Source organism: Paramisgurnus dabryanus, chromosome 21, assembly GCF_030506205.2.
Source record: "Paramisgurnus dabryanus chromosome 21, PD_genome_1.1, whole genome shotgun sequence".
NCBI classification, from domain to species: Eukaryota; Metazoa; Chordata; class Actinopteri; order Cypriniformes; family Cobitidae; genus Paramisgurnus; species Paramisgurnus dabryanus.
This window is the reverse complement of record NC_133357.1, coordinates 26,223,804-26,251,693: the sequence shown is the minus strand read 5'-3', so window position 1 is coordinate 26,251,693 and position 27,890 is coordinate 26,223,804. Positions and strand designations below refer to the sequence as shown.

The 27,890-nt window shown below is 36.6% G+C and overlaps 1 protein-coding gene across 1 annotated transcript; it reads right to left on the bottom strand.

Annotated features, from left to right (window-relative positions):
- Positions 1 to 28: 28 nt before the first annotated feature.
- samhd1 (SAM domain and HD domain 1) lies at positions 29 to 27,890 on the bottom strand. Its single transcript, XM_065282425.2, has 16 exons — positions 27,636 to 27,890; positions 21,863 to 21,929; positions 21,623 to 21,695; positions 21,387 to 21,547; positions 18,438 to 18,553; positions 18,023 to 18,093; positions 13,303 to 13,458; positions 8,872 to 8,975; positions 8,655 to 8,763; positions 8,382 to 8,473; positions 8,163 to 8,278; positions 7,788 to 7,927; positions 6,327 to 6,416; positions 6,137 to 6,241; positions 5,917 to 6,054; positions 29 to 1,990 (listed from the first exon to the last, which is right to left on the bottom strand). Exons 1-16 carry the CDS (start codon positions 27,793 to 27,795, stop codon positions 1,814 to 1,816), a joined length of 1,875 nt encoding a protein of 624 aa, XP_065138497.2. The 5' UTR covers positions 27,796 to 27,890; the 3' UTR covers positions 29 to 1,813.

The following is a 27,890-nucleotide window of genomic DNA, read 5'->3' as shown; positions in this document are numbered from 1 at the left end:
TAACAAAGTACCAGAAACACTGCAGCCATAAAAGTCAAACCATTTTATTGTTAAAATATGACACAAATATAAAAACATTCTTACATCTGAACTCATGCTTATGTGTATAATGATAATACAGAGTTTTTATATCATTCTGTATAACGTCCTGTGGTATTACATTTAATACCATGTCTTCTTTAAATAAAATGACAAACTCATCTGCACTGCTCATACTGCTTATAGAAAAATACATTTTATTTCTCTCTTTGTTTTTGATAAATTTTTCCAGCTTATAGGTTTTGTTAAAGGGACACTCCACTTTTTTTGAAAATATGCTAATTTGTGGGCTTCCCTAGAGTTACATAGTTGATTTTTACCATTTTGGAATTCATTCAGCTGATCTCTGGGTCTGGCGCTAACACTTTTAGCATAACTTAGCATAATCCATAGAATCTGATTAGACCATTAGCATCACACAAAAAAAAATAACCAAAGAGTTTGGATATTATTCCTATTTAAAACTTGACTCTTATGGAGTTACATCGTTTGCTAAGACCAACGGAAAATTAAAAGTTGTGATTTTCTAGGCAGATATGGCTAGGAGCTCTACTTGAAGAGAAATCAGGATACGCACATCCAAGAAAGTCTACACCAGGTGCAAGATCAAAACAATGAATCAAAAAACAGAAAAAAGATCTGCACACTGTTTAAGTGCCTTTATTTCAAAAAAGTAAAAACAGCAACGTTTCGCTCAGAGACCTTTGTCAGGCAAACACACAGGAACTATACTCTCATTCTGGTGTAATAATCAAGGACTTTGCTGTTGTAACATGGATGCAGAAGGAGCACCAGCCGAAAATAGTCACCCTCAGTAACTTTCAATGGCAGGAGCTGGAAAATGAGCATATTTTCAAAAAAAGTGGAGTGTCCCTTTAAGCTCTCTATGGTGAAGGTTGAGGGGTGATCAGCTGCTCAGTTGGGTGTGTGCACCAGTAAAGCTCATTGTCCATCAGCGCCACCTATATTAAAGGTGTAAAACAGCTGAGGGCAAGATTTGCTTGCCGATATGCCTTTCTTCAATGCATTGCGATCAATGTGGAAAATCCCTGAAAAGTGTATAAAACATTAATGATATTGTTTCATTTCAAACTGTAAAAATATTTGCCTGAAAAAATCTAGCTCAGCTGCTGCACATACAATACATAACAGTAAAACATTTTTAATAGATAGAATAAATTCTGAAAGAGGTCATAAGAATATCCCTGAGAACATTGAAAATGTTAGCTCAAATATACAAGAACATTTGTTTTTTTTTGTCTTCCTAAAGTTTCAGATGTTAACAAATTCATTTCTGGAATAATAGGCCTAAAGGCAGATGCTTTCACATTAATTTTTACTGTAAAAGATTTGCAAATACGTTTTAGGAAACACAGTAACAGTCAGGTTGGAAAATAATAAAATAAATAATAAAAATAAGTTTTAAGTACAAACTTTTGGTGACCTGGTATCACTGAAACACAATAAAACAATTTAAGAAATAAACATGATAGTTCACTCATTCAGGAAAGAATCGGTGTCAGACAAGTTGCATTAAAAAAAAAAAAAAGGCAAAAGAGTACAATCAATAATGCTAAATATTACACAAAACCTTTCAAAACAATTTCTTTTTTTTTTTTACCTTTGACCTACTATAGACATTAAATACCGGCAGACTGGTGAGCATTTCTACCCAATGCCTTTGGATTTAATTTCCTCATGTTTCAGAAAAGCACAGTTATCATAAAAAGTTATGAAAGCCCAGTAAAGGTTTTCAAAGAGAATTGTTTTCACCCTAAGCTTGAAAAAGGTTCACTTTTACGTTACGACCAGTCTTTTTGGGCGTTTTATCTGTTTTATCAGTGTACTCATCTTTATCATCATCGTCTATCTCACTGTCTTCGTCGTCTCTTTCATGGGTGTGCCAGTCTCTTTTAAGGGGGGTGAGCTCTGGAGCAACTATATCTCCATCCTGGAACACAAGCAAGCACATAAGGGTTGTTCTTATATGCTAAAACACAGATTTTTATTTAACACATTCTTGAACAAATGAACAATAACAAAAAACAACCCTGAATAGCTGAAATACTTTACCAAAATAGGTTATTGCAGGCGGGAATTCAGAAAATAATGAATAATACCTGTCAACATTGGGATTTAAAAATTAGGAAAATTTCCCAAACCCTAACACCCCCCTCTTCATTACTATGCAAAGGAATGGATGCGTACCATGCAAAAATGACTTTCTTACTTAGTATTTTTGTCTTGTTTTCAGTAAAAATATCTAAAAATTCTTAAATGAAGATGCTTTTTCTTGATGAGCAAAATGACCCAAGACAATAAGTCTAGTTTTTAGACCAAAACTATCAAATTTAAGTGATTTTGTGCATAAATGGGGTAAGCAAAAAAAATCTTGAAAAGTTTTCTTAAACACTAATTTCAAGAAAACTTTTGTCTTAAAAAAGACAAAAATACTAAGAATTTTATCTTGAAAATCATATTTTGCAGTGTAGTCTAATATAAATCATACTCATCCCTCTGTTGATATAACTCTTGACTTATGCACTGCAAAAAATTATTTATTTTCAAGAAAAATAATTCTTAGTATTTTTGTAAAATGTAAGTGATTTTGTGCATAAAACAAGCAAAAAGATCTGCCGATGAGGTTTTTTGGCTTGTTTTATGTACAAAATCACTTAAATTTGATATTTTTGGTCTAAAAACTAGACTTATTTTCTTGGGTCCTTTTGCTCATCGAGACAAAGCATCTTAATTTAAGAATTTTTAAATATTTTTACTTGAAAATCATTTTTTGCAGTGTGTCACATTGTTTTTGCAAGATAGACAATTTATAATAGGCTCGAATTAAGGGCTATTTATAGTCGTGCGTAGGTCCTACGCCGTAGCTACGTAGGCTATCCGTAGCCTGTGCGTAGCTCTGTGTAGCCTGACGCGCACCTCACAAAATTCCTAACAGCGCATCGGCTCTACGCGGACCGCAAGCTCTGTGATTGGTCCACCAGAACCCCTCCCGTCAGGTAAAAAAAACTGCGTCATAGGTATTTCCGTTTGAGACGGTGAAAACAAAGATGAGCCAAGTTGAGGAGTGATTTAACTCAAACTGCAACATAAGTCGCTGTTTATTTACTTCCATCATTGCTGGTCTTCTCAAATTATACACAACAAGTTGCTATTTCTTCTTCGTTTGTGGGTTAACTTGCTTAGCTTCTTCTTCTGTGACGAGTTCGGCTGCTACTGTGGTTACACGCGTGATTACTGCCAACCAGCGGTTTCGCGTGTGTTTGCACGTCGACGCGGACGGCGACGCACAAGTATAAATGAAAACCGACGCGGAACCTACGCCGTTGCTGCTACGCCGTAGGACCTACGCACGACTATAAATTGCCATTTAAGGGCGATTTATAGTCGTGCGTAGGTCCTACGGCGTAGCTACGGCGTAGGCTATCCGTAGCCTGTGCGTAGCTCTGCGTAGCCTGACGCGCACCTCACAAAATTTCTAACAGCGCGTCGGCTCTACGCGGACCGCAAGCTCTGTGATTGGTCCACCAGAACCCCTCCCGTCAGGTAAAAAAACTGCGTCATAGGTATTTCCGTTTGAGACGGTGAAAACAAAGATGAGCCAAGTTGAGGAGTGATTTAACTCAAACTGCAACATAAGTCGCTGTTTATTTACTTCCATCATTGCTGGTCTTCTCAAATTATACACAACAAGTTGCTATTTCGTCTTCGTTTGTGGGTTAACTTGCTTAGCTTCTTCTTCTGTGACGACTTCTGCTGCTACTGTGGTTACACGCGTGATTACTGCCAACCAGCGGTTTCGCGTGTGTTTGCACGTCGACGCGGACGGCGACGCACAAGTATAAATGAAAACCGACGCGGAACCTACGCCGTCGCTGCTACGCCGTAGGACCTACGCACGACTATAAATCGCCCTTTAGTCTCGAAAATTAGGTTACTCTTAGGATAAGAGAAGTCAAAAGGTTTGCCAGGCCGACATGACCTGATCAACATAGCTCATAACGAGAAGTTCATCTGAAGACTTAGAAATAAAGAAGTGCAGCAGATGTCGACCTGAATCGACCCATTTACATCGGGGCTCGGTATATGCAAAAGAGAAGTTACATAATCTTGTTATTTGCAAGCTAGGACATATGAAAGTTATTTTTGCTTACTCATATAGAAAACTCAGAAAATGAGAAATATGTACGATTAAAAGCAACTGATTTTACTGGAATATATGAAATAGAGATGTTGGGTGTGTGGAATAGCTAATTCATTCTCACAGTATTGTAGTCCTGTGTTCAGTACAAATATCAAAAAATTCTAAATCGAGATTATCAAATTTACCTAAGAAAATAATTCTAGTTTTTAGACGAATTTAAGTGAATTTGTGCTTAAAACAAGCAAAAAATTGCGAATGGAGTTAAAAAAAAATCGTGAAAAAGTTTCCTTTTTTCTTAAACACTTAATTCAAGAAAAAAAATTGTAAAATTTGCATACCGTATTGGCAGATTTTTTGCTCGTTTTAATCCCAAATTCACGTAACTATGATTTTTTTGTCTAAACATTTAGAAAACTTATTTTCAAATAACTTTGCTCATCAAGAAAATGAATCTTCATTTAAGAATTTCTAGATATTTGTACAAAAATACTACACTGCAAAAAATGATTTTCAAGAAAAAGAAATTCTTAGTATTTTTGTCTTGTTTTCAGTATCTAAACTAATATCTAAAAATTCTTAAATTAAGATGCTTTTTCTTGATGAGCAAAACGACCCAAGAAAATAAGTCTAGTTTTTAGACCAAAAATATTACATTTAAGTGATTTTGTGCATAAAACAAGCAAAAAAATCTGTCAGTGGGTTGAGCAAAAAAAATCTTAAAGACTAAATTCAAGAAAAATTCAAGAAAAAATTACTTACCCCATTGGCAGATTTTTTGCTTGTTTTATGCACAAAATCACTTTAATTTGATATTTTTGGTCTAAAAACTAGACTTATTTTCTTGGGTCGTTTTGCTCATCAAGAAAAAGCATCTTAATTTAAGAAATTTTAGATATTTTTACTGAAAACAGTAAAAATACAAAGAAAATTTTTACTTGAAATTTTTTTTTTTGCAGTGTATACACTGCAAACAATGATTTTCAAGAAAAAAATTCAAGACAAAAAATATCAAATTTAAGTGATTTTGTGCATAAAACAAGCACAAAAATCTTGAACATTTTTCTTAAACACTAAATTCAAGAAAAATCTGCTTACCCCATTGGTAGATTTGTTTTGCTTGTTTTATGCACAAAATCATCAAACTTAAATTTTATATTTTTTGTTGAAAAACTAGACTTATTTTCTTTGGTCGTTTTGCTCATTAAAAATTTTTTTTGATATTTTTACTGAAAACAAGACAAAACTATCAAGAAATGTATTGCAGTGTATCTTGTATCATTGTTTGTATGGCTATCTTGCATCTGCAATTGACTTGTTATACACATAAATCACAGATATTGCAATCCTTAACACCCTCTTAGTATTAAAGCAGTGTGCATTATTTTCTAATAATTTAAAGAACCAGAGTCAATTATTCCACTTATACCACGGTTACCACAGACCTTGCAGAATGATACAAACATTGAAGCAAACCGAGAGTGAAAAATATACCAGAATGGTGTTGTACAAGAGTATGGGCACTGCCTGGCAACATTTTGCAGTTCTGTAAACAAGATACTTGCAAATGTGATTTTGTACGGTGTATCACCACTACAGTGCTTGCTTACCTATCTCTCCATGCTTGACTAGATTAACATTTAGACTATTCATTTCTTTAAGTATCTGATAAGACAAAGAATGACAGACAGGGCAGATCATTTATATACAAGTATTACCTGTGGTTTAGTGAAGTTTTTGTCCATGCACCATTGGACAAAACACTTTCTGGCAGCTTCCAGGCTCCTGTCATCTGTCTTTTTAAAGTACACCCTGATAAGCTGCTCAGCAAATCGCTCCGGCAGGAGTTTGGACACCTGACATAAATTTCAGCATAAAGAAACAAATTTAATTTTTGTCAGGATTAAGAAAAAGTAAATGCTTAAAACTTAAATGTACCTGGTTTTTGCGAATCTTGATGGCTTTAGTGGGATCCTTTTTACAGTAGAAGTGGACGTTGTTGATGGGGTTTTTCTCCTTCATTCCATAATCCATTTGAATGACCTAATGATTTATAGTTGACATGCTGCAGGTTATGTGCCTAATATCCAGTAATAAATAAACAAAGCAAAAGGGTTTTTTCACATACACTGACTACAAAGTCCTCAGCCTTTAGGTTTTCATCTAAGCCACTGGGTTTGGAATTGGCCACTTCTTTTGCCCAGTCAAGCTGTTTTTCCTGCAAAAGGCCATTAATGTTTCAATACTAAGCACTCAGTCACAGAAATAAAATAGCAGGAAAACAATGTTGGATGCGATTCAGAAATCATAAATTTATAAACATTTAAAAACAGCACTTTACAAAACCAAGAAAGCAACTACTACAATTGCTGGAGTAAGTCAGAATATCAGATTTACTAAGAGAGACATAAATAAGGACCTATATTAACTTTTTCCCCACCAGCGTTTTTCTAAAAAAGTTCCCAGCCCGCATCAGCATTTTTTGATTTTCACAAAAGTTTAATGCCTTCCTGAAAATGTTCTGAACGTTACAATATATGAAACGAAAGAACAGACCCTCTTGCTTTCAAACTAAAATGTTTATCCTATCTTTATTTTTTTACCACCTCTCAAATATGTTTTGAGAAAAAAAGTTTTTCCAAAAATACCAAATTTTGAACAAAAAGCTAAGATAATTTCATTTTTGTAAAGGACTTTTGTTAGAGATCAGATTCAGAAAGATTTTTTGATCCGTGAATGCTTTAGTGTTTTACGAGTTATCTCGTCAATTATGAGTTAATATTTAACTAATAAATATGCCTTAATGGACGAATTTCAAAGTGAAAGTGTAATACCGCTTTTATCCACTGGATGGCGCCAAAACCGAATTTATCAAAAACGGAAGTTAAAAAGAAGTAATGATTTATTTGAACTGCCTTTATGTTTGATAGTCATTCTGAGTCTGATATCTAACATAAATTCCTTTACAAAAACGCAATTTTTAAGCTTTTTCCTCAAAATGTTGTATTTTTGAAGAGAAATATCCATATTTCAGTGGTTAAATTAAGTGGAAAAAGTAAATATATAATGAAACGTTTTTTTCCCCATTTTGTTTGTTTGTTTGTTTGTTTATTGTTTGTTTGAAAGCAAAGGGCGTGTTTTTTAATTTGATATAATTTGTATGTTTATATATTTATAGAAGATAATTTTTCCTGCAAGGAATTTTGTGAAACTTTTGTTAAAATCACAAAAATGCAGATGGGCAACTTTTCTCAAAAAGGCTGGCGGTGAATGAGTTAATTGACAAGATAACTCGTCAATGGCTGGGAAAGAGTTAAATGGCTGGTAATTGGTTAACAATGCTTACGGATCCAAGATGTTGCAATAAAGAAAAAGTGGTATATACAAATAATTTCTATTTAATTTAACATCCATGATGTTTCAGTAAAGAAAAAGTAATATTAATTTAATTTATTGAAGCTGTTCTAATAAATAAAATAAAAAACATAATGTAATTTGTCTGTATGGGACAGATTATACACCTGCGAAAACAGAAAAGTTTTTGTTTAAAAATGGGATATTTTGTCAAATAAAAAAATGTATTTCCTACCTGTGACACAACTACATGTGTCTCTGGTGTGGTCTGACCCACACATTTGTACAAACGTCTACAGACAATGTTGTTTAAGATTGCACGAGCCTCAGCCAGTTCCGGTGTGGATGAGTACAGAATCTGCTCAAATATATGATCTAAAAACACAGAAACCTTTAATATTACATTTATAATTCACCAACAAAATTCACTACGCAAAGCATGCCTTCCTCAAACAACATCAAAGTAGAAAGCAATTTCCCGTAAAACTACTTAAACGTCCTAATATAACCTAATAATGTTTCAAATCTGCGAATTGCGCCAAAAAGCGAGTAGTTTTCAGGTGTGACAATAGCATTTTCAGAAATGTTTCCACAGAAATGTGATCACTACCTGTAAGTTGGGTGTAGGCCTCCATGTCGTTTATAGCTGAAGAGATTGTAAATATCTTGCCTGAGGAGCCCTGGATCTTGATATGAGGATCAGCCTTTACAAAGGCCTCTGTGATCCTGAAAGAAACCCACAGATAATTTACATGACCCAGAAAGGTATGACACCGATAAACGCATTGTTCGTATTAGTAAATTATGAGTTCTTGAAAAAGATACAAACATTGTCTCAATGATGTTGCCCACTTTATGCTGATACGCCCGCCGATGAAGGCAGTTCCGCGTGTGAAACATGTCATAGAGATTACCAACTTCCTGTGAAGAGAAATAAGTATTCAAACTACAATTTCAATAATTTCACAATAACATTAATTTCTTGTTTTACAATTCTGGCTAAAAGATGGAAGTCATTTGTTAAATTTAACAGAAAGTGAAAACACAATGCTACTCTGTGGATTTCAAACTGCAATACTTTATATAATATTTGCAAACTTACCTTGTCCCTGGTACAAATGTGCTTTCTTCCTCTCACTTTACACACTCGGGCAAACTTGAGGAAACGATGATAGTCAAAATTGTTTTGGATACCAAGATGATAGCAGTCTCTGCCCATAAGAGCACACGTGTGATTAATTCATTATGATCAACAATAAATAATGTCTGTAAATGATTAAACCCTATTAACAATAGTAGGTAGCAGCAACTCATCTTACCGAGCAAAATAATCCCATTTGTCTACATCAATGCCATTCCTTTTATTAGCCACTATCTCATACAGGAATGATTTCTCCTTCGGTCTGCCCTTATATGGCCATTGCTGGTTTAAAATAAAGAAAAGGTTGAATGTTACTTTAAGCACAGGCAAATAGTGGTGGTTCACACACGATTTATATTTATATCATCACATGACGTAAAGAATTAGTTAACAAAAATGTACATGTTTACAAGAGTTTAAGTAAAATTTAAGTCATAAGTTTACATACACCTTGCAAAATCTGAAAAATGATAAAAAATATATTTTTGTCATTACCATTGTAATTGTAACAAGTTATTTCACTTGAGATGTTTGCAACAAAAAATAATGACAACATTTCTAAAAATAACCCAGTTCAAAAGTTTACATACACCTGATTCTTAATACTGCACAACAAGTGCACAAACAATCAGTGGTCGACCAATATGTGTTTTTTTTATATAAATGAACATTTATTTTGCGTAATATTTATGCAATATTTACTTAAAATTGTTAATAGATGAATAATTTCAGATAATAATGAGTTAGATAATAATTGTTTATCTAACAAAAGATTATAGATAACATGTTATAAGATGTTGCCACACATGGGAGAAGGAATACAAAATATGGATATTTAATAATAGAAACAGGTAAACATGAATTATAAACAAATACTGACACATATATGATAACCGCCTATGAGTGCAGAAAATGTCAGGGTATATATTGGCTGCGTTCGAAAGCTTAGGCAGCTGACTTGTTGCCTAATGAGGCAATGACTTTGGATGCATAAAGGCAGCTCTGGGAAATGCATTCGGACAGCCTTCATAGACAGCGTAATGGAAATCTGTATAATATATATATATAAACAGAGATGCCATTTGTGATAACTTATCCCATATTTAAAAATCAAATGGGTGTAGCAGTGTTGTGGCATGGAGCACACAACGTCTTGTTCCCTCCATCAAGGAACCATGGTAACATACGTAATAGAGATGTTTCTCTTTCTGTCATCCACTTGACAGTGTGTCGATGGCGACACTATAAGGTATCTTAGTGAAATGCCACAACTGTATACCATGTCTTGACATCCATAAAGCAAGCATAGGCAGGTACAACGTGCCGTACTGCCAGCTAAATGGCATTGCAACCTTCCAGTAAAGTGCAAGGGGGTCCTCATCCAAGGAGGAGCAGGCCCCTCACCAGTAACACCAGTGTGGCATTTTAAGCAGATAGCATCAACTTAGCTGCAGGGTACTTAAGTATACTGGGAATGTGCCAAAAATAAAGAAAATAGAAAAGGGGGGCACTACGGAGCCATACCTCACCCACTGGGAGACAATGGTCTCACCTGTAGCCTGTATGGAGATACTGAAGAGGGGTATACCGCTGAGGAACAATATCTATGTGAGATAGTGGAGAAAAATGACTGGATATTCATCACACTACTGGAATAAATCAGACAATAAAACTGAACCGATAAAAATGGCTCTGCTCAGTCTGTCTCAGAAGCCAATGATGGAAAAGGTACCAACCCAATTGTCCAAAAGGACATGTTGGCATAGGATTCTACCCACCTAAGAAGGGGAGAGGGTGCTAAAGCAAGCGAGACACCTTGTCAGCCACCAGGCTAATGTTACTACCCTGAAGGACCCGGGCTGACACTGGTTCCACACGAAGATTGTAAAATCGTGCAAATATAAAGGCATCACCCAACCCGCAGCCCTACAGATGTCTGTTAGAGTGGCGGCTTGCGCAGGTGCCCAAAAGGAGGCAACACCTTGGGCATGTAGCTGGGCCGAGGTCTCAAGATAACATGGGAGTCAGACGGATTGTACGCACCAACAAAAGCAAAGGGTAGCCATGCAAGTACTCGACACAGGTGTAGAAAAACTTACCCGCTTATAAGGCCATCAAGCCAAATATTGAATTCATACAAAGAAATCAGAACATTTAAGTATACAAGTTGAGTCATAATAAATAAACTCAAATGACACAGGGAATAAGTATTGAACACATGAAGAGAACATGAATTCAATATTTGGCTTGATGGGTACATCTGGTGGAAATTTTGTGTCAATAACCCACTTAGAAATCCCCTTACTGATAAAAATTCTGAGGAGTCAAATACTTATTTTCCCAGCTGTATGCACCGTGGCAGCATGCTCATCTGGGTGTAGGGTATGGCAGGGCCATAACTGGATCATATCTTAAACTTGTATTGCAGAATAGCTAGTAAATATGATATGATGGGCTACCCCCCATGCCCTGGCTGGTTTCTGGATTTCAACATCAAAGAGGCTAGAGTCAGGCCTCAACGATCTCAGTGGTACGTTTACAACTCCTTTTGAAGCTCGATGGACAACCTCTATGTCACAGACTCAGAGCTGATAAGGTGTGAAACATCCCAGCTGCCCTAGAAGAGACTTACAAATGTATTTGATGCAACTACACCAAAAACTAGGGTATTGACAAACATAATGTGTCTAAAAATAATAACGGAAAAAATATGATCTTTCATGTCTTTATTGAACACCCTGATTCAACATTCAAAACAGCAGAGGAAAAAGTAAGTGAACCCTTAGAATTAATAACTGGTTGACCCCCCGTCATATTCTTTGGACGTCTCATGTGTTGGGCCCTCAAGTCAATCCATAGCATCTTTATTGGGTTGAGGTCTGGGCTCTGAGTTGGCCACTCCAAAAGGCAAATTCTGAAGCTAATCTGTTGTGGACTTTCTCCAGTGTTTTGGGTCATTGTCCTGTTGCATCACCCACCTTTCTACACAGTTTCAGCTGACGTACAGACATTCTCACATTATCCTTAAGAACTGTCTGATATACTTGGGAATTCATCATCTTTCCCTCAATGATTGCAAGCTGGCCAGGCCCTGGTGCAGCAAAGCAGGCCCGAATCATGATGTTTCTTCCACCATACTTTACAGTTGGATAATGTTTTCATGATGATATGCCATGCCCTTTCTATGACAAAAATGCAGCAATGTCTTTTTTCCAAATAGTTAATTCTTAGTTTTATCAGTCCACAAAACATTTTGCCAATACCGCTGTGTAGTGTCAATGTGCTTTTTGCAAATTTCAGGCATAAAGCAATGTTCTTTTTAGTAAGCAGTGTCTTCCTTAATAGTGTCTTGCCATGGATACCCTGCTTCTTCAGTGTTTTACAAATTGTAGACTCATGTAGCTGCTTCTTGGCCGGCAATTTGTTTTTTCGATCTCCATCAGGCTCGACCAATCACATTCCCTGTGCATGTACATGAATAGAATTGTAGGACAGGACAATGAAGGTATCTCAGGAGATAGGAAGTAAATCTAACATTGGATTCGGACATGCCTTGATGCCTTCATACCTTGGGAATGCTGCCTCCGAAGGCAGCATTTTAGAGATTTTGACACAGCCATTGAATCCAGATAATCGTGAACAGGTGAAGACAATAATCAATGATGGTAAATGACAGGGTGCAAAAGTCAAATTTTGTTTTTCTGAAGCCATTCTGTTGTGGACTTGCTCCGGTGTTTTGGGTCGTTGTCCTGTTGCATAACTCACTTTCTACACAGTTTCAGCTGACGTACAGACATTCTTACATTATCCTGAAGATTTGCCTGATATACTTGGGAATTCATCTTTCCCTCAATGATTGCAAGCTGGCCAGGCCCTGATGCAGCAAAGCAGGCCCAAATCATGAAGTTTCCTCCACCATACCTTACTGTTGGGATGATGTTTTCATGCTGATATGCTATGCCTTTTTTGCCAGATGTAGCGCTGTGTGTTTTTTCCCAAATAGTTTACTCTTAGTTTTATTAGTCCACAAAACATTTTGCCAATACCGCTGTGGAATGTCAATGTGCTATTTTGCAAAATTCAGGGGCCAGATTCACAAAACTTTCTTAAGAAGTAAACCTAACATTGGATTCAGACATGCCTTGATGCATTGTAATGCTGCCTCCAAAGGCATTTTGGACACAGTCATTGAGGTTGATGTGTGGCACAGGGTGCTGCAGGAGTGATTTAAAAGCATATGAAGCAGTTTGCTCTCAGGTTGCCTCCCACTGCGCTTTGGTGTCATGCACCAACTGATCTGTGGGGCGCTGTGTGGGATAGAGTGTATTCATCTTCCTAAGGAACAAAATGCTAATGCGCTAACGTGACCAAACCAAATAATCTATAAGCCGAACGGAAAGATTTATAGGGCAAAACATCAGCCTCGGCAATATATAGGTCGACCACTACAAACAATGACAGTTTCTTTATTTTGTGATAGTTGTTTAAAGCTTTTCTTGTATTACTTGTTTGTCAACTATTACCAATAGATACAATCTATTGAATAAGGGTACATAATCTAGCCATTTATCAGCATTCCTACGGGTACAATGATGACACATTTGCTTACCGTAGTGTCCAGGATAGATGCATCCAAGGGCCCAGCGATCTGTTCTTTAATGAATATAAGGTCATCGGGCAGAGTCAACCCGTGCTGTACCATCACCTTTTCAAGATCATTTACCTTCACAAGGTGGTCAAACATCTGAACTGAGGCCATCTCATGCTGTTGAGAAAACATAGAAATATACATCACACTACAAGCAGAAACTCTTTCTGAAAAACAAATACTCCAATACTTGGGGGCGGGGCTTACGTGACATTAATACAATTGATGAAACTGTAACCCAAAAATGATAGCTGCTAGATTTTTGACTTTTTTTTTTTAATCTAACAGTTTCTATGAAGCACCCATTTAAAGTGCACTAGAAGGGAATTCTAAGGGAAAGGTTATAATATGTTGTATCAAGGGATGGCAAAAACAAAAAAATTTCTTGACCGACCACCGAGCCTCATGAGTCGGTTGAAACCGGTTAACCAATAGGCCTATTAGTTTAAAATATGCTACGCTATTTGAGCCACGCCTGCAATTTGAGAATTTTTTTCTTGAATTTACTTAATACAAGAAACATTCAGCAAAAAAATTCTTATTCCATTGGCAGATTTTTTTGCTTGTTTTAAGCACAAATTCACTTTAATTTGATATGTTTTGTCTAAAAACTAGACTTATTTTCTTAGGTAATTTGTTTATCTTGATTTAAGAATTTTAGATATTTCTACTGAAAAGAAGACAAAAATACTAAGTAAGAAAGTCACTTTTTGCAGTGTAAATTTGCGTATTAATCCGCAAATCCCATGCGAGCCGAACCGTGGGTCGTGAAAGTTTATAATTTCCATGTGTTTCAAAGGCTTGCGAATGTTAACACTCAAGTGATTTTAAACAATTTAACTGCAAAAAGGCGCTAAAGTGAGCAGTTTTCTGTACGCACAGATGCACATGTGGTTGAATGTCAATTTGATCATCACTACGCCCTTCACATATCAAAACTCGATGTTTAAACTTTAGAGAGAGTTGCGCTACTGTGTCTCATACTGTAGTTGATTAAAATACAATTAAAGTTAAGAGTGTCATTTTCACTTTATGTGGACCGACTGTTTATGCTGCATCTCATTCCCGAAGCGCCATTTGGAATTCGCCCTCCGTCTGTGTGCGCGCACGAGTTTAAATGCAACCAGTAGTGCATACATGGAAAGACACGTTTCAAAAAGCAAGCAAACATAAAATCTTTCTGTTCTTGACAGGGCACATATACACAAAATGATCTCAAAATACCACAGTATTCTTTTTCTAATAAAAACATTTTTTATGTCTTAAGTGTATAGATTAGAGACAGAAACCAGGTCCGTGCTTCTCTTAAAGAGACAGTAACCTCAATTAACCTACTTAAGTCTGTGTCATTAATGTTAATCAAACAACCCAAGACAAAAGAAAATCACTTCTGTAGCTCTAAAAAATAATAATAATATTTACTTTATACAATAAAGACAGTGTTATTATTCATTTTAATTGATATTTGTACCTTATGTTAATTTTAGACCTTACTTAATGTGCAACTGTGTTCTTTTTTTATAAATGTTTGTAATTTCTTTATTTGTTCTTATTAGATTTTTCCATCCTAGGAGGCAATGCGACACTCTTGACATGTATATCTTGATGTATATTTACAGTTATGTTGTGTATGAAATCTGCTAATCTCTTTAATATAAAAAGATTTTTAAAACTATATATAGTTATTGTTTTCCATAATGTCATTGTCCATAATGTAATAACCATAATTACCCTCAGTTCCTCTTTAATAAAGTTGTGAAACTGACTAGAAACAAAAAACATACAGAAACAGATATTAAACTTCGGCACGGTAGTAACGACTTTATGAACTTCACCAGGGCTGAACTGTTAATTGCATTTGCAATAAAATCGCTATCTGGTAAAACATCATTCTGGCAATTTCGTATTAATTATCACGGACATATCGCCTGCGATATTTATAGGATATGGCCCAGCTTGTTAGTGAACTACGGCTCTGTGTAGTAAATGCTGTTCCATCTCAATAGCAGGCGATGGTGATTTACTACTAATCAAGGAACCGGCTTTACTGACGAGATGTGCATGATATTGCATGCAAATTACTGCGCATCCCTACTCTACACTTAACCTGTTGTAAAATGGCCTCAGGCTCAACAGGACCGGACACTGCAGAAACTTTAGTACCAAACCAAAGAGAAACAGTATGTCAATTGTGTGGGACTATTTTGGCTTTAAGAAAGATGTTGCGCAGCGTCAGGTATTGTGCTAAACCTGCATTGCTAGCGTTACCTCACGGGATAACTCACAAAAACACCACAAAGTCATGTATGATAGTGGCATGTCAAAAAGCCGCTCTCTACAAAAATAACCTTGCATTACGGCGGACAACACATCAAATCTGGTGGTAGAAAAACAGCTCAATGAACAGGCTAGTGTAAGTTTGGATCTCACATGTGTGTGTGCGTGTCTAAGGGAGAGATAAAAAGTAGTGATGCACCGATGTATCGGCCGCCGATATTTATCGGCCGATTTTTGATGAATTTGAAACCATCGGCATATCGGCAATAGCACGAGAAAGGCCGATACCGATTGTTTATTAATTAACTGCATAAAGAAATCCATTATATATAAAAAATGAGTTAATGTTGTTAATAAAATAAATGCTAAATAGCAAAAACCACCTTTGAAGGTTGTCATGCGGTCTTATTATATTTGTTTTAGCTTAATTTATGCCTCTCTTATTAGTTTGGTCAGTTGAATGTTAATTAGATCCAATCCATGTTCAGTAAAAATAATTTGGTGCAGAAATAAACTAGCTAATAGACCAACTGTATAGTATTGTATACAAGTGTTTAATATCGGTATCGGCATCGGCCAGAAGTTGTCTGTTTAAATCGGTATCGGCCCAAAAAAATCCTATCGGTGCATCCCTAATAAAAAGTGTGTGAATATTTTCAGAGAGTGTGCGTCAGAAAGATAAAGAGAGAGAGTGAGTGTATGTGACTGTTATTTGTTAAATACTGAAATACTCAGTAAGATGTTTATTTATTTATTTATGTGTAGTAAAGTTTACAGACAACATTCAAAAAGTGAGTCCACATGTTTAAATATCATATGTTTATAACAGTGATTATAAATTCTGTAAATACTGAATTTTAGTGTGGTAATACCAGATTTGTTTTTATATATCTGCACTTTAGTTTGTGTGATTACTAACTTTTATATTAATGTTTACATCAGGCTTATTTGGCAATGCTTTATGTGGAAATTATAAGTGTTGCATGTTTACAACAAGTCTGAAATTTCAGCAAATAATTTAGTTCATATAAATTCATGCATCATTTTATTTAATCTTATTACACGGCTCTCTGGAATGCTTGATTCTGATTGGTCAGTTGAGACATTTGCAGGTTCGTTCTTTTCGAATAATAACCGCTCCAAAATAATAACGCATAGCCGGTACTACTTTTACGAGTAAGATCTCTCCGCGCCAATAAAGATCAATAAAGATTACTGTCTGTTTGGCGCCATCTTGTGACAAACACTCGACAACCACGACAAGACACAGAGAGCTTACTGAGACTGAACTTGACAAAATAGAGCATGACAGCTACGAAGCCAACACACAAAAAAATACAGAATGGGCATTAAAACTTCTCAAAGACTGGCTAAAAGAGAAAAAAATGGAGACAGACAAGTATGAAGCAGAGGATCTTAATAAGGTATTACGATCATTTTATGCATCTGTGCAAAGTTTCGCGGAAGGATAAAAATGTTAATTTAATACAAATATGCCAATAAAATGTCCAGTTTTTTTCTTATGTGACAAGTAGCCGTGTAATAAGCGGGATAATGTAGAGGCAGCCGGTAGTTATCGGGAAATAAGCCCCTTCAGTGTGATACAAGACCCTCCGCTTCGCGTCGGGTCCTGATCACACTGTCTGGGCTTATTTCCCGATAACTACCGGCTGCCTCTACATTATCCCTTACATATAACATTTAATCTATCTAATTGTGTTGGTCATATTATATAATGATTTATACAGATTAATACAGAAGATAAAGAGCTTAAAATTGAATATTAAATTGCAATGTATAAAAAAACCAATCGTAATTAGAATATTTTCCTAAATCGTTCAGCCCTAATTCTGAATAACTTTTGTTATGATGATTTTTCATAGCCTAGAAATCTAGACGCACCCTAGCGGCCGCAAAATATATTTGCTGCCAGGGTTTAGTCTAGGCACTCACAATACACTTAACCGGTCCAAAAACCAAAATTTGGTCAGGCCAATCACATCGTGTGTAGCGTCTGTGGGGCGGGCTTAACATGATGACGACAGAGCTGCAACGGTTCCTACTTGAAAACAGAGAATGGCTGCTGCTGCTGGCGAACAGCTATCTTTTGAAGCGGCTTTGGCCGCGACTCTGGAGGACTTAGACTTATGTTTTTCTTTGAGAGAAGAGCAAATAAACCCTACTGAAGTCCTTTTTAAGCAAGAAAGATGTGTTTGGAGTTTTGCCGACTGGTTACGGTAACTACGTCACCTTCTTCGTTGCTCTGATCCCATAGCGCGTGCAGAGGCATTTTGAGGGACAACCTTATATCCCGCCCCTTGCATTGAGCCGTTTGTGTGAAGAGTTGCCAGACCTTACATCTTGATGTAGGTCTGGCTAACCAGGCTAGATTTTTCACCCTTACCTTCCATTTCTCTCCAGGTCGAACTTTAGGGATGAACATGCCATCAAACATATGAGAGAAAGGGCCATGACCTAAAAAACAAATAAATGTTACTGTTTAAAAAATATCATAAACTTGTAAAACTTGCCTTATTCATTTATTTTAATCCCATTTCATCCTAAATAAATCCAAAATTCTGTGATATGAAAAGCTATATGAATTGGCTGAAATAAGTTACAAACAAAGCAAAAGATAGAGAAGGTGACTCTTTAGAAGAGCTTTAAACAAAATTTACCTCAAAATGTATTAGCTTAACAGTGACATTGAAAGGCTGGAGAGTGGCTGTAAGAATGACAAAAGAGCTGCCGAATACCTGAATCAAAATGAGTTTTGTTGTAAAGCAAAAAAAAAAAAAAAAAAGTTTATATTTTCTTACCCAAGTCATGGCACAGCCCAGCAATCTGGACACAAAGAGTGTCTTGCCTTGTGATGAGTAGCTCTGGTTGTCTCTGATTAAGAGCCTGAACTAGACATCCTGCCAAATATCCCACTCTGCATCACACAAACATACAAACCCAAATAAAAGTTAATGCAGATTTAATTATTATTTCAGCAAATAAAATGAAACAGAATCTGAGGTCCCTCACAAGCTAAGTTACCATTACAGATTTGCACAAAACTTATGCAATATTTTCTAAATGCAGATAAAAACGGTTTGTAGAATGACAGAGTTTCCACCAACCGATGATATGCGACTAAAACATTGTTTTTCTTCTCTCAATAAGTCATTCCAAACTTTTTTCAAACTTTAGTTATTGTGTAATGTTGCTGTTATAGCATAAATAATACCTGTAAAATGATAAAGCTCAAAGTTCACTGCCAGGCGATATATTTTCTTTAACAGAATTCCCCTTTCAAAGCCTACAGCGAACGGCCGGTTTGGACTACAGCCCTCTACTTCCCGAAATGTCTGACATCAAAGCAAGACTTTATGATTAAACTCCGCCCACAGGAATACGTCAGTCACCAGCTAAGCTCAAACGGTCTTGGCTGCTGTCGAATCACAACACACTAAACAAACTACACAATCAGAACTCGTTATGTATTTCTGAAGGAGGGACTTCATAGAACAAGGAAGACATCAGCCTGTTTTTAGATAAAAGAGAAAACAGCGCTATACAGATAAAAAAGCGTTTTTTAACACTTGAAACATGAACACATGTTATATTGTGCACTGTAAACACAATCAAAGCTTCAAAAACACAGGAAGAACGGGACCTTTAAGCCATTATTTTAATCAAAGGAGAAGTAGAAGTGTTATCCAAACATTAATGCCAAGAAAAGGCCCTTATACTTGGGAGCAAACACGTATAAGATGTTTCGGAGAGATTGTAGTACATACAGCATCATCTTAAAATGATGATTAGGTGATTTGCATACATTTGGTTGAGGTGACCAAATTTTTCAACCAGTTAATCAGGGCGTGACAAATCCGGTGATACCGGTATCACCGGGTGGGATGGGCTTATAAATGTGCATGCAGATGTGCGCATTTTACTTTCACTTTTGAATAAGAGGCAATTATTTAAATGCAGAGCTTGAGTACGCTGAGTAATCGGACACCTTGCGTTCAGCTCTGCTAAATTTACGCATGTTTGCTCTCTTTAATGAAACTAAATGACTTAATTACAAGAAAAAATCTAAAAGACGGTGTAAGACGGTGCCGCGTCGGCAAGTGATCTAACGGTGAGAGGCTGAAGCACCGTGTATGACCGGTTATACTGACTATCGCAACAAGCCTATACAGGTACCTCAGTTGACCTGAAAATGCAAATAAACGGTTTTCATTGAAGTTTTGCGAAATACGCCTCTTCCAAATTGCCTGAAAACCACCTCATGCGAGCATAGAAAGTTGTTTGCAATATATGGTCAGTCAGTTTTTGCGAAATTGTCAAGTTTCCATTAGTCACTTGTAACGCTAACCAGTCTGACCTCCAAATGCCGCCATAACACCTAAAAAAACAAATAAATAAACGCACATGATCATCGTTTTCGATCATCAATGTCATGTCTGATATGAATTAGGGCTTTCCCCTCACACAACTGCCACTTTATTTCGCTTAAGAAACGGTGAGCTTAGCCAGTGTTGTAGTACTTAAGGCCTGGTTTTGAGACCATGTTTTAATGGTTTTGGTCTATTTTTTATAAAATAATATTTTAATTCCTCTTATCTATTCCTGTGCACGCATTTTTAAATAGCCCAGCTATTTTTCACGAAGGGCCGACCTGCGATCCGCCAGAACCTTACAAGCTGAAGCCATGAAAATATCAAACCTGACTACGGAAATGGCTCTCATGTTTGTTTTACTATATTTTGCTAAGTAAAAGGATGATGATTTCCTACAAATACTATAGCATAACACCAGTATGACAAAGCAGCAATGGGATGCCTAAGCCAATGCTAATGTAGGTTTCATATTGTAAAATACTTTCATTATGTCTTACTTTCTCATGTAAAAACATTATTTTCATTAGCGCGTGCACTAAGCACTTAAATTACAGACTAAAAGACAGTCGTACTCGTCACACACGGTCAAACGTGCAAGACGGTTCTTTATTTTAAAACAACACTAAAGAGTTTTTGCTCTTTGCTCCCCCTACAGGTTAGAAGCGTAATTGTCCATTACCACTGTCACAAATAATTTAGCCTACTGCAGCAAAGCTGGCACTGATTGGATTTTAGGTCTGCCGTAAAGCAAGTTTTTGTAGTGTTCACTCGGACTACAGGACCGGGACCCGACGGTTGGAAACTTCTTTAGTGCGGTTTTGGCCGATAGAGGGCTGCAAAGCGAATGTGAAAGTGCTGTTCACCCTGTTTCAAGTGGATGAACGACTGAAAAAAACTCTTTGTTGTTGCTTTAAAAAGTGCAAATTGGTTTTAGATTCTTTTCATCACAAGTTGTCTTGTGATGCTACTTAAAGCAACACCAAAGAGTTTTTTTTACCTTAAAATAACGTTTCCAAAAAAGTTTCAGTGGTTCATCCACTCAAAACAGGGTGAATGGCACTTTCACATTCGTTTTGCAGCCCTCTATCGGCCAAAACCGCACTAAAGAAGTTTCCAACTGTCGGGTAGTGGTCCTGTAGTTCGAGTGAAAACTACAAAAACTTGCTTTACGGCAGACCTACAATCCAATCAGAGCCAGCAATGCTGCAGTATTTACGACAGTGCTAATGAACAATTACGCTTCTAACCTGTAGGGGGAGCAAAGAGCAGGAACTCTTTAGTGTTGCTTTAATAATATAATACTGCTTAAAATCATGCTTTTCTGCTACTTCAAAATCTAATTTCTTCAAAATGTACTAAATGCACTTTCATACTTACCCAATTGAATGTTCAAAGCGGTTGTGGGAAGCCCCAGGGAATACTAGATAAGTTCCTCCCAGCTGTTTGATGTGACGAAGCCTCTGAAATTGAGGCGTGTCTATAATGCGGACTAGTAAAGGATGCATTTCAATATGGCCATGGATAGGGTCATTGAAAACCTGTGACAAACAAATCATCTATGGTACATCTGAAACGATCAAAAATATGAATTGCTCAGAAAAGAACTGTTATACCTTCATGTCATCATTTGAGATTTGCCAGAGCTTCTGAAGACAGTGAAGAACTTTCAGGCGAGAACCCAGAGGGCTGTGAGAGGTTATACACATTTATTATTATTAACTTATCCTAAAAACATGTGCAGCACAATGACATGAAAAAACATTGCTCATTTTTTACAACAGAAACCAACTGTGTTGCATCTTATAACTACACTGTCATGTTAAAAATGAAAAAAAAAAAAACTTGACACTCACGAAATGCCCATCTTTTCCAAATGTACCTCCGTAATGCATAGTAGCCCCTGTCCTGTTATTTCCTGTTCTGTGAAAAAAAACATTGCAAGGACTGACATTAAAGGCACAATATGTAATTTTCATATGCAGGAGGTCACTTAACCACAACTGCATAGCGGTTGCACTGAATCTGTAATGTCTCTGAAGAGTATTGTGTGAAAAATACAATACACAGTATGTTACATTGTTTATATTGTTTGGTCAATTAAAATACACTTGGCTAATAAAGTAATGAAAATTGTTTAAAATGTTGATGTTAACATTTGCAAGCCTTTGAATCATGCAAATGATATATTTCCCCTATATAACTTTGTGTATTCATCCGCGAGTCGCATGCGTGCCAAATGATGGGGCCTGGTCCATTCGGAGTGTGATCCGTTTCACCACTAGCCGTAATCGTAATAGCAATAGAACATGTTTGAAATATGTACTAATCAGTTTTGTAGTTGCATTGATGCGATAGCATGCAATTAATCTTGCATTCCTTTTTATTATGCGCATCTCATCAGTGATGCCGAGTGAAGTCTTACGCCGATTATGCTTAATAAACTGATAACACGTGGGGTCATGTAAACGCGTAAATCGGTTTTCTTTAATCGGGGAAAGCCCATAAACAGCGTATGCAAAAACCGATCGGCACAGGTAGTTTTTTGCTCATTACGCCGATTTCGCGTGGCATGTAAACACCTTAACCGACTTTCTCACGGTTTTGTCCATGTGCGCATGTCTCCGCGTATGAAAGATAAACGTCACACGCGGAAGTAAGCGCAAAGTAACGCATAAAAGTCTCCGCTGGACTAAAGCAGTTGACACAGAAACTGTGAAAATAGAAGCTTATGTTACATTTACTGGTTCTGTAGACACGAGAAGAGATACAACAGTACAGCTTAAGACAGATATGCCGTTGGCTTTTTGATCAACTATTGTGTACTATAGGTGGTGACGTCACTGCCTGCGAGAAAACTGATAAGTCTTCAAGTCCCATGTAAACGCAGTTGTCTGCATAGCCGGCTTATTGATTTGCATGTAAACGCATGAAAACAGTTTTCTATAATAAGCACATTTTTGATAGTTATCCGCTTATTCTGTGCATGTAAAGCCGGTTCCATGATTACGAGTAAATTGTCTAGGCGATATCGCAATTTCACATTCATTATCACAGGCGTTTAGTCCACGATTATGAATGCGATATTGCCTAGCTTCTCAGCAAACTACGGCTCGTGTAGGAAATGCGGCTTCATCTGAAAACAAGTGGTGTCAATTTACGTGTATGATCTTGCTTTTTCAACCATCGTAGTTTTATCAATTAAATTATTATCTACAATTAAAGGAACATTCCACTTTTTTAAAATATGCTTCCATTTTCCAGCTCCCCTAGAGTTAAACATTTGATTCTTACAGTTAGGGCTGGGCGATAATTCGATAACGATAATTTTACCGATATAAACTTTTTCGATAAAACGATAAGGACAGTTCGATAAGTGATCGATAATGTTTAAGCACTGTGCGTAATGTTGCGCGAGCACTTCCGGATGCGGCACGCGCTCTTGGTTTACAATCACAGTGACAGTCAGACTTGAAGGAGTGGAAGATGAGGCAAGTTATTCATTTATTAGTATAGACCTATGATTTTCGCGATGCGGATAACGCGGACGGAATCACGGAATCCAAATGCGCGGAAACATTTTCTTGTGTGTAATGTTGGACGCGCAAACAGGGTTCGTCAAACACAGCAGACACAGGTGCGTGCAGTATACTGTACTTTCATTCAGCGTCAGCCTTGCGCACGCACACGTCCGCTCAGCTTTAAAAGTATATTTACAGGACATTCACAAATTCAGGAAACTGAGGAAAAGCAGCAGATCCACCACTGCAGTGAATATAGTGTTTGCGTATGTGTGCTCCCACAGCAACGTGACACTCTTGACATCCATTTATCAGCTTGTATAGCTCGTTATATGTATAACACACGCGTGATCACTGAACTAAGTTTTCTTTCTTGTTTAAGTGAACATAAACAGCTGTTACTCAGTATATTGAAACTTAAAGCAGTCTGTCTTGGGTCTTAAAGTGACAGTAGTCTGCTGCTTTTGTGTCAGAAATGTGTTGATTTCATAACAAATAGATTTACATTTAATACAGATGCATTAAAACAAGATTTTAGTTTTCGTATTTGTCATGTTCTGAATAAAAAGTAGTTTAAAACCATTATTAACTGTCTGGTTTTTACAATTTTCTTCAGGAGCAAAAATCTGCCTTTAAATTTGACAGGAGTAAAGATTTGTTATTTATCATGATAATTATCGATATCGACTGATATGGAAAACATTTTCTCGATAATTTTTTGGGTCATATCGCCCAGCCCTACTTACAGTTTTGGAATCTATTCAGCTGATCTCTGGGTCTGGCTTTACCACTTTTAGCATAGCTTAGCATAATCCATTGAATCTGATTAGACCATTAGCATCACGCTCAAAAATTACCAAAGAGTTAAAACTTGACTCTTCTGTAGTTGCTTTGTGTACTAAGACTGACGGAAAATTAAAAGTTGTGATTTTCTAGGCAGATATGGCTATGAACTATACGCTAATTCTGGCGTAATAATCAAGGACTTTGCTGCCGTAACATGGCTGCAGGAGGCGCAATGATATTACGTTGTGACCAAAAATAGTCCCCTGCTATTGAAAGATACTAAGGGGACTATTTTCGGCTACTTAACAGCAGGGCTGCACGGTTAATCCAAAATCCAGATCTTGATTCATACATAAATGTGATCTTTCTAAATGACGGCGATTCTCTTGCATATATTTCCCTGTATTCAGATGCCGCATTCATGTGTTCACGTATTTATATTACAATCCAGGATGCTATAATATCAGTCAAACTTGCTCACAGTGTAAAACCAAACCCTATTCATTCACCAATCAGACACGATCATTTCTTCATGATCCATTGTCACTTGCGTGACGTATAACAAAGCGGCGGACCTGAACACATCGGTATACTTGGTGGATTTGGAGCGTCAATTTTCCTAACGGCAACGGAGAGAGGGACGATGCAAAAATATTTGTTCCGAAAAAAGACAAGGAAATACGTCTGGTCGTTTCTCAATCGGAAGGCTGCAGCCTCCGGAGGTCGCATATGCAGGCCGCATACGTCATTATGCCTGGTTTATTTAAGTTAACTGAGCATTACATTCACAAGTCATAAGTATACTACAACAATTTACCATTTTACTAAGAATAATAGTCAACTTTATAATTGTTAATATTCTGAAATAAGACAGCCTTTATTACGTATGCAGCTTGGAAATGCGACCTCCGGAGGCTGCAGCCTTCCGATTGTGAAACGACCAGATGTATTTTCTTGCCTTTGAGCACATGTGCTATTTATTAATTTTAACATTGTTTATTTTTAACAGCTAACAAATTTTAAATTACTCATCTCAAGGAGTCAATGCCCTACTTTTATGACACCTTATTATAACTGAAAGTCCTGTGTATATTCATGTATATTTGATTTTTTGTTTTCTCATTTCTATGTAAAGCACTTTGAATGACCTCTGTGTATGAAATGTGCTATACAAATAAACTTGCCTTGCCTTGCGTAGCACATTTTTTACTTAAGTGCCATAAATCTTTTTCGTAATAATATTATGTAGGGATGCACCGATACCACTTTTTTGGAATATGAGTACGAGTACTTGCCGATACCGATACCGAGTACTTAATAAAAAAAACATGATTTAAATTTACAGGTAACAGCTTTAGTCATATAATTTAACAAAAAAACAAAGGACTAGTTTTCCAGTTTGTTGTAAACTCTCTTTGGACAACACAAGAGGCATTAACCCCTTACACGCCGCTCAAACATAGACATTTCTCAGACCGTGGTATCGATTCCAGGTATCGGGGGACTTTTAACGAGTACTTTTGAAAATGTGGTATCGAGGCCGATACCCGATACCAGTATCGGTGCATCCCTAATATTTTGTTATCATTAATATTAACCGTTTGAGAGAATCGTGATCTCAATTCACATGGAGAATAATCTTGATTCACATTTTAGCATGAATCGTGCAGCCCTACTGAACAGTTTACAGTTCCGAACTGTAAACATTTACTTAAGATATGACTGACTATGTTTAGTTGCAGTGTTTCACACAAATTGACTTTACTTGGGCGGGCCACCCAGGAATATTAACGAAGCAAGCTCTGTGTAACAAAAGATGCAAAGTAGTAGTTCAGGTTTTTACTAACCCCGCCTAAATTATCACTGGCCCCACCAAAAAGCGACAGCTCCCCAAATAAACCTTGCCCTACTAGTATTAAGCAGCATTTCCACTTTACACGGCATTCAGACATGACTGTTGGAGTTCACCCCCTAGTGGCAATTGTTAAATGTTATAAATTTGAACAATGTACATGTTTTTAATGACCCCTTTGTGTTTTAAATTGTTTTATATGTAGGCTGTAAATTTGTATTGTCTGTTGTGTCTGTTTCGGTGATTCTGTGTAATTTGTGTAATTGTTGCTCCAGGGCTCCCTTGCAAAAGAGATTTGAATATCTCAATGGGACATCACCTGGTAAAATAAAGGGTAAATAAAATAAAAATAAAAATTGTCATGAAATTTCAGATTAATCATAAATCGTGCCAACACGTCAAAGAAGCTTATTCAAGCACAAGAGCATTCAATCTACAAATATTCAGTGAAATAACTAAATTAATACAAAAAAAGAAACAATAAACAGTTATGGATGAATGACAAAGACCGCCAATATTTTTGGAGATAACATATTGAAAATGTTTTAATTTAATTTATTAATTATCAGTAATAAATAGCTTTTAAAAGACTATAGTGTTGGGGATAAAGTTAAAGATGAATAATTTTCACACCAGAGACAATTTTTGATTGGAAATACATCACTGCTGATCAGCGTATCGCATGCGTTGTAGTCGCGCAGGCTCAAAATGACTAACTTAAAATTAAAATTATTAAGACCATTAATTATTAATCTGAAAATTATTTCATTTGTGTGCACACAATGTTTGTGCTGTTGCGCATAATTTAATTTCTGCCTGTAATAATATTTGAAATGTATTATGTAGGCTAGAAGTTTTTGGTGATATAAACGTATAAGTTTGCATTGGTTTATGATATGCATTGGTTAAGACAATAATTGTGCCTGTTTAATTTTAGTGCTATTTGGTAGGGCCAGTGATCATTTAGGTGGGGTCAGTAAAAACTTGAACTACTACTTTGCATCTTTTTTGCAAAACGTTACAATGTATGCTTAATATGTCTAATCTGGGACGCTATTTTGCAATAAAGCAAATTGTAAAAAGTGCTTAAGAAATAAAAATAAATGTAACTTAAGTTATACTGTAGTGTCTTCTTTTTTCAGGAAATGTGTCTTAGAGACTCAAGGGCTGCAGTGCAACATACCATACAACAAGTAACACATATCAGAAAAACACTAAAATGCCGTGACAATTACATCTTACTATTTAAAATATTGATAGATAAGTTGCAGGTATACATGAGTTATGTTAGCGATTGCTTCTACACATTGGTAACGCTTGCATGATGGCACTAATTCATACATCGAAAATAAAACATGGTTAGTCACTCACAATTTATAATGTCACTGATTCGTGATATTTATCGAATCGAATGATACTGATCTCAATTTACCGATTAGATAATTTGGTTAATTTTTACAGATACAGCACCTCTGAAGACTTGTTCCCATTCTTCGAGTCCCTCTCTCTTGAGATATGCGACTGTTTCATTAACGCCCCAGCGCATAAAATCTTCATCATGAACCCGTTTCACGTCCCACACAGATTCTTCATCTTGATCTTCTCTCGGTCGTTTCATCGTTCTATCCATCTTTAAACGCAACTGAAACACGTTGAACTTTCTGTTTCAGAGAGAGACCGGCGTGTGCTGTCACTCGCTCTGTGTTGAACTGTTTTCCTTCTTCA

What these genes read in the sequence shown, in the direction of transcription:
- samhd1 (XM_065282425.2), bottom strand. Translation starts at nt 27,795, where the DNA reads ATGGATAGAACGATGAAACGACCGAGAGAAGATCAAGATGAAGAATCT. An exon ending in TTGGAAAAGATGGGCATTTC is followed by an intron (nt 21,696 to 21,862) that starts GTGAGTGTCAAG and finishes AACCTCTCACAG; the next exon opens with CCCTCTGGGTTCTCGCCTGA. An exon ending in CATCTATCCTGGACACTACG is followed by an intron (nt 8,976 to 13,302) that starts GTAAGCAAATGT and finishes ATTTTAAACCAG; the next exon opens with CAATGGCCATATAAGGGCAG.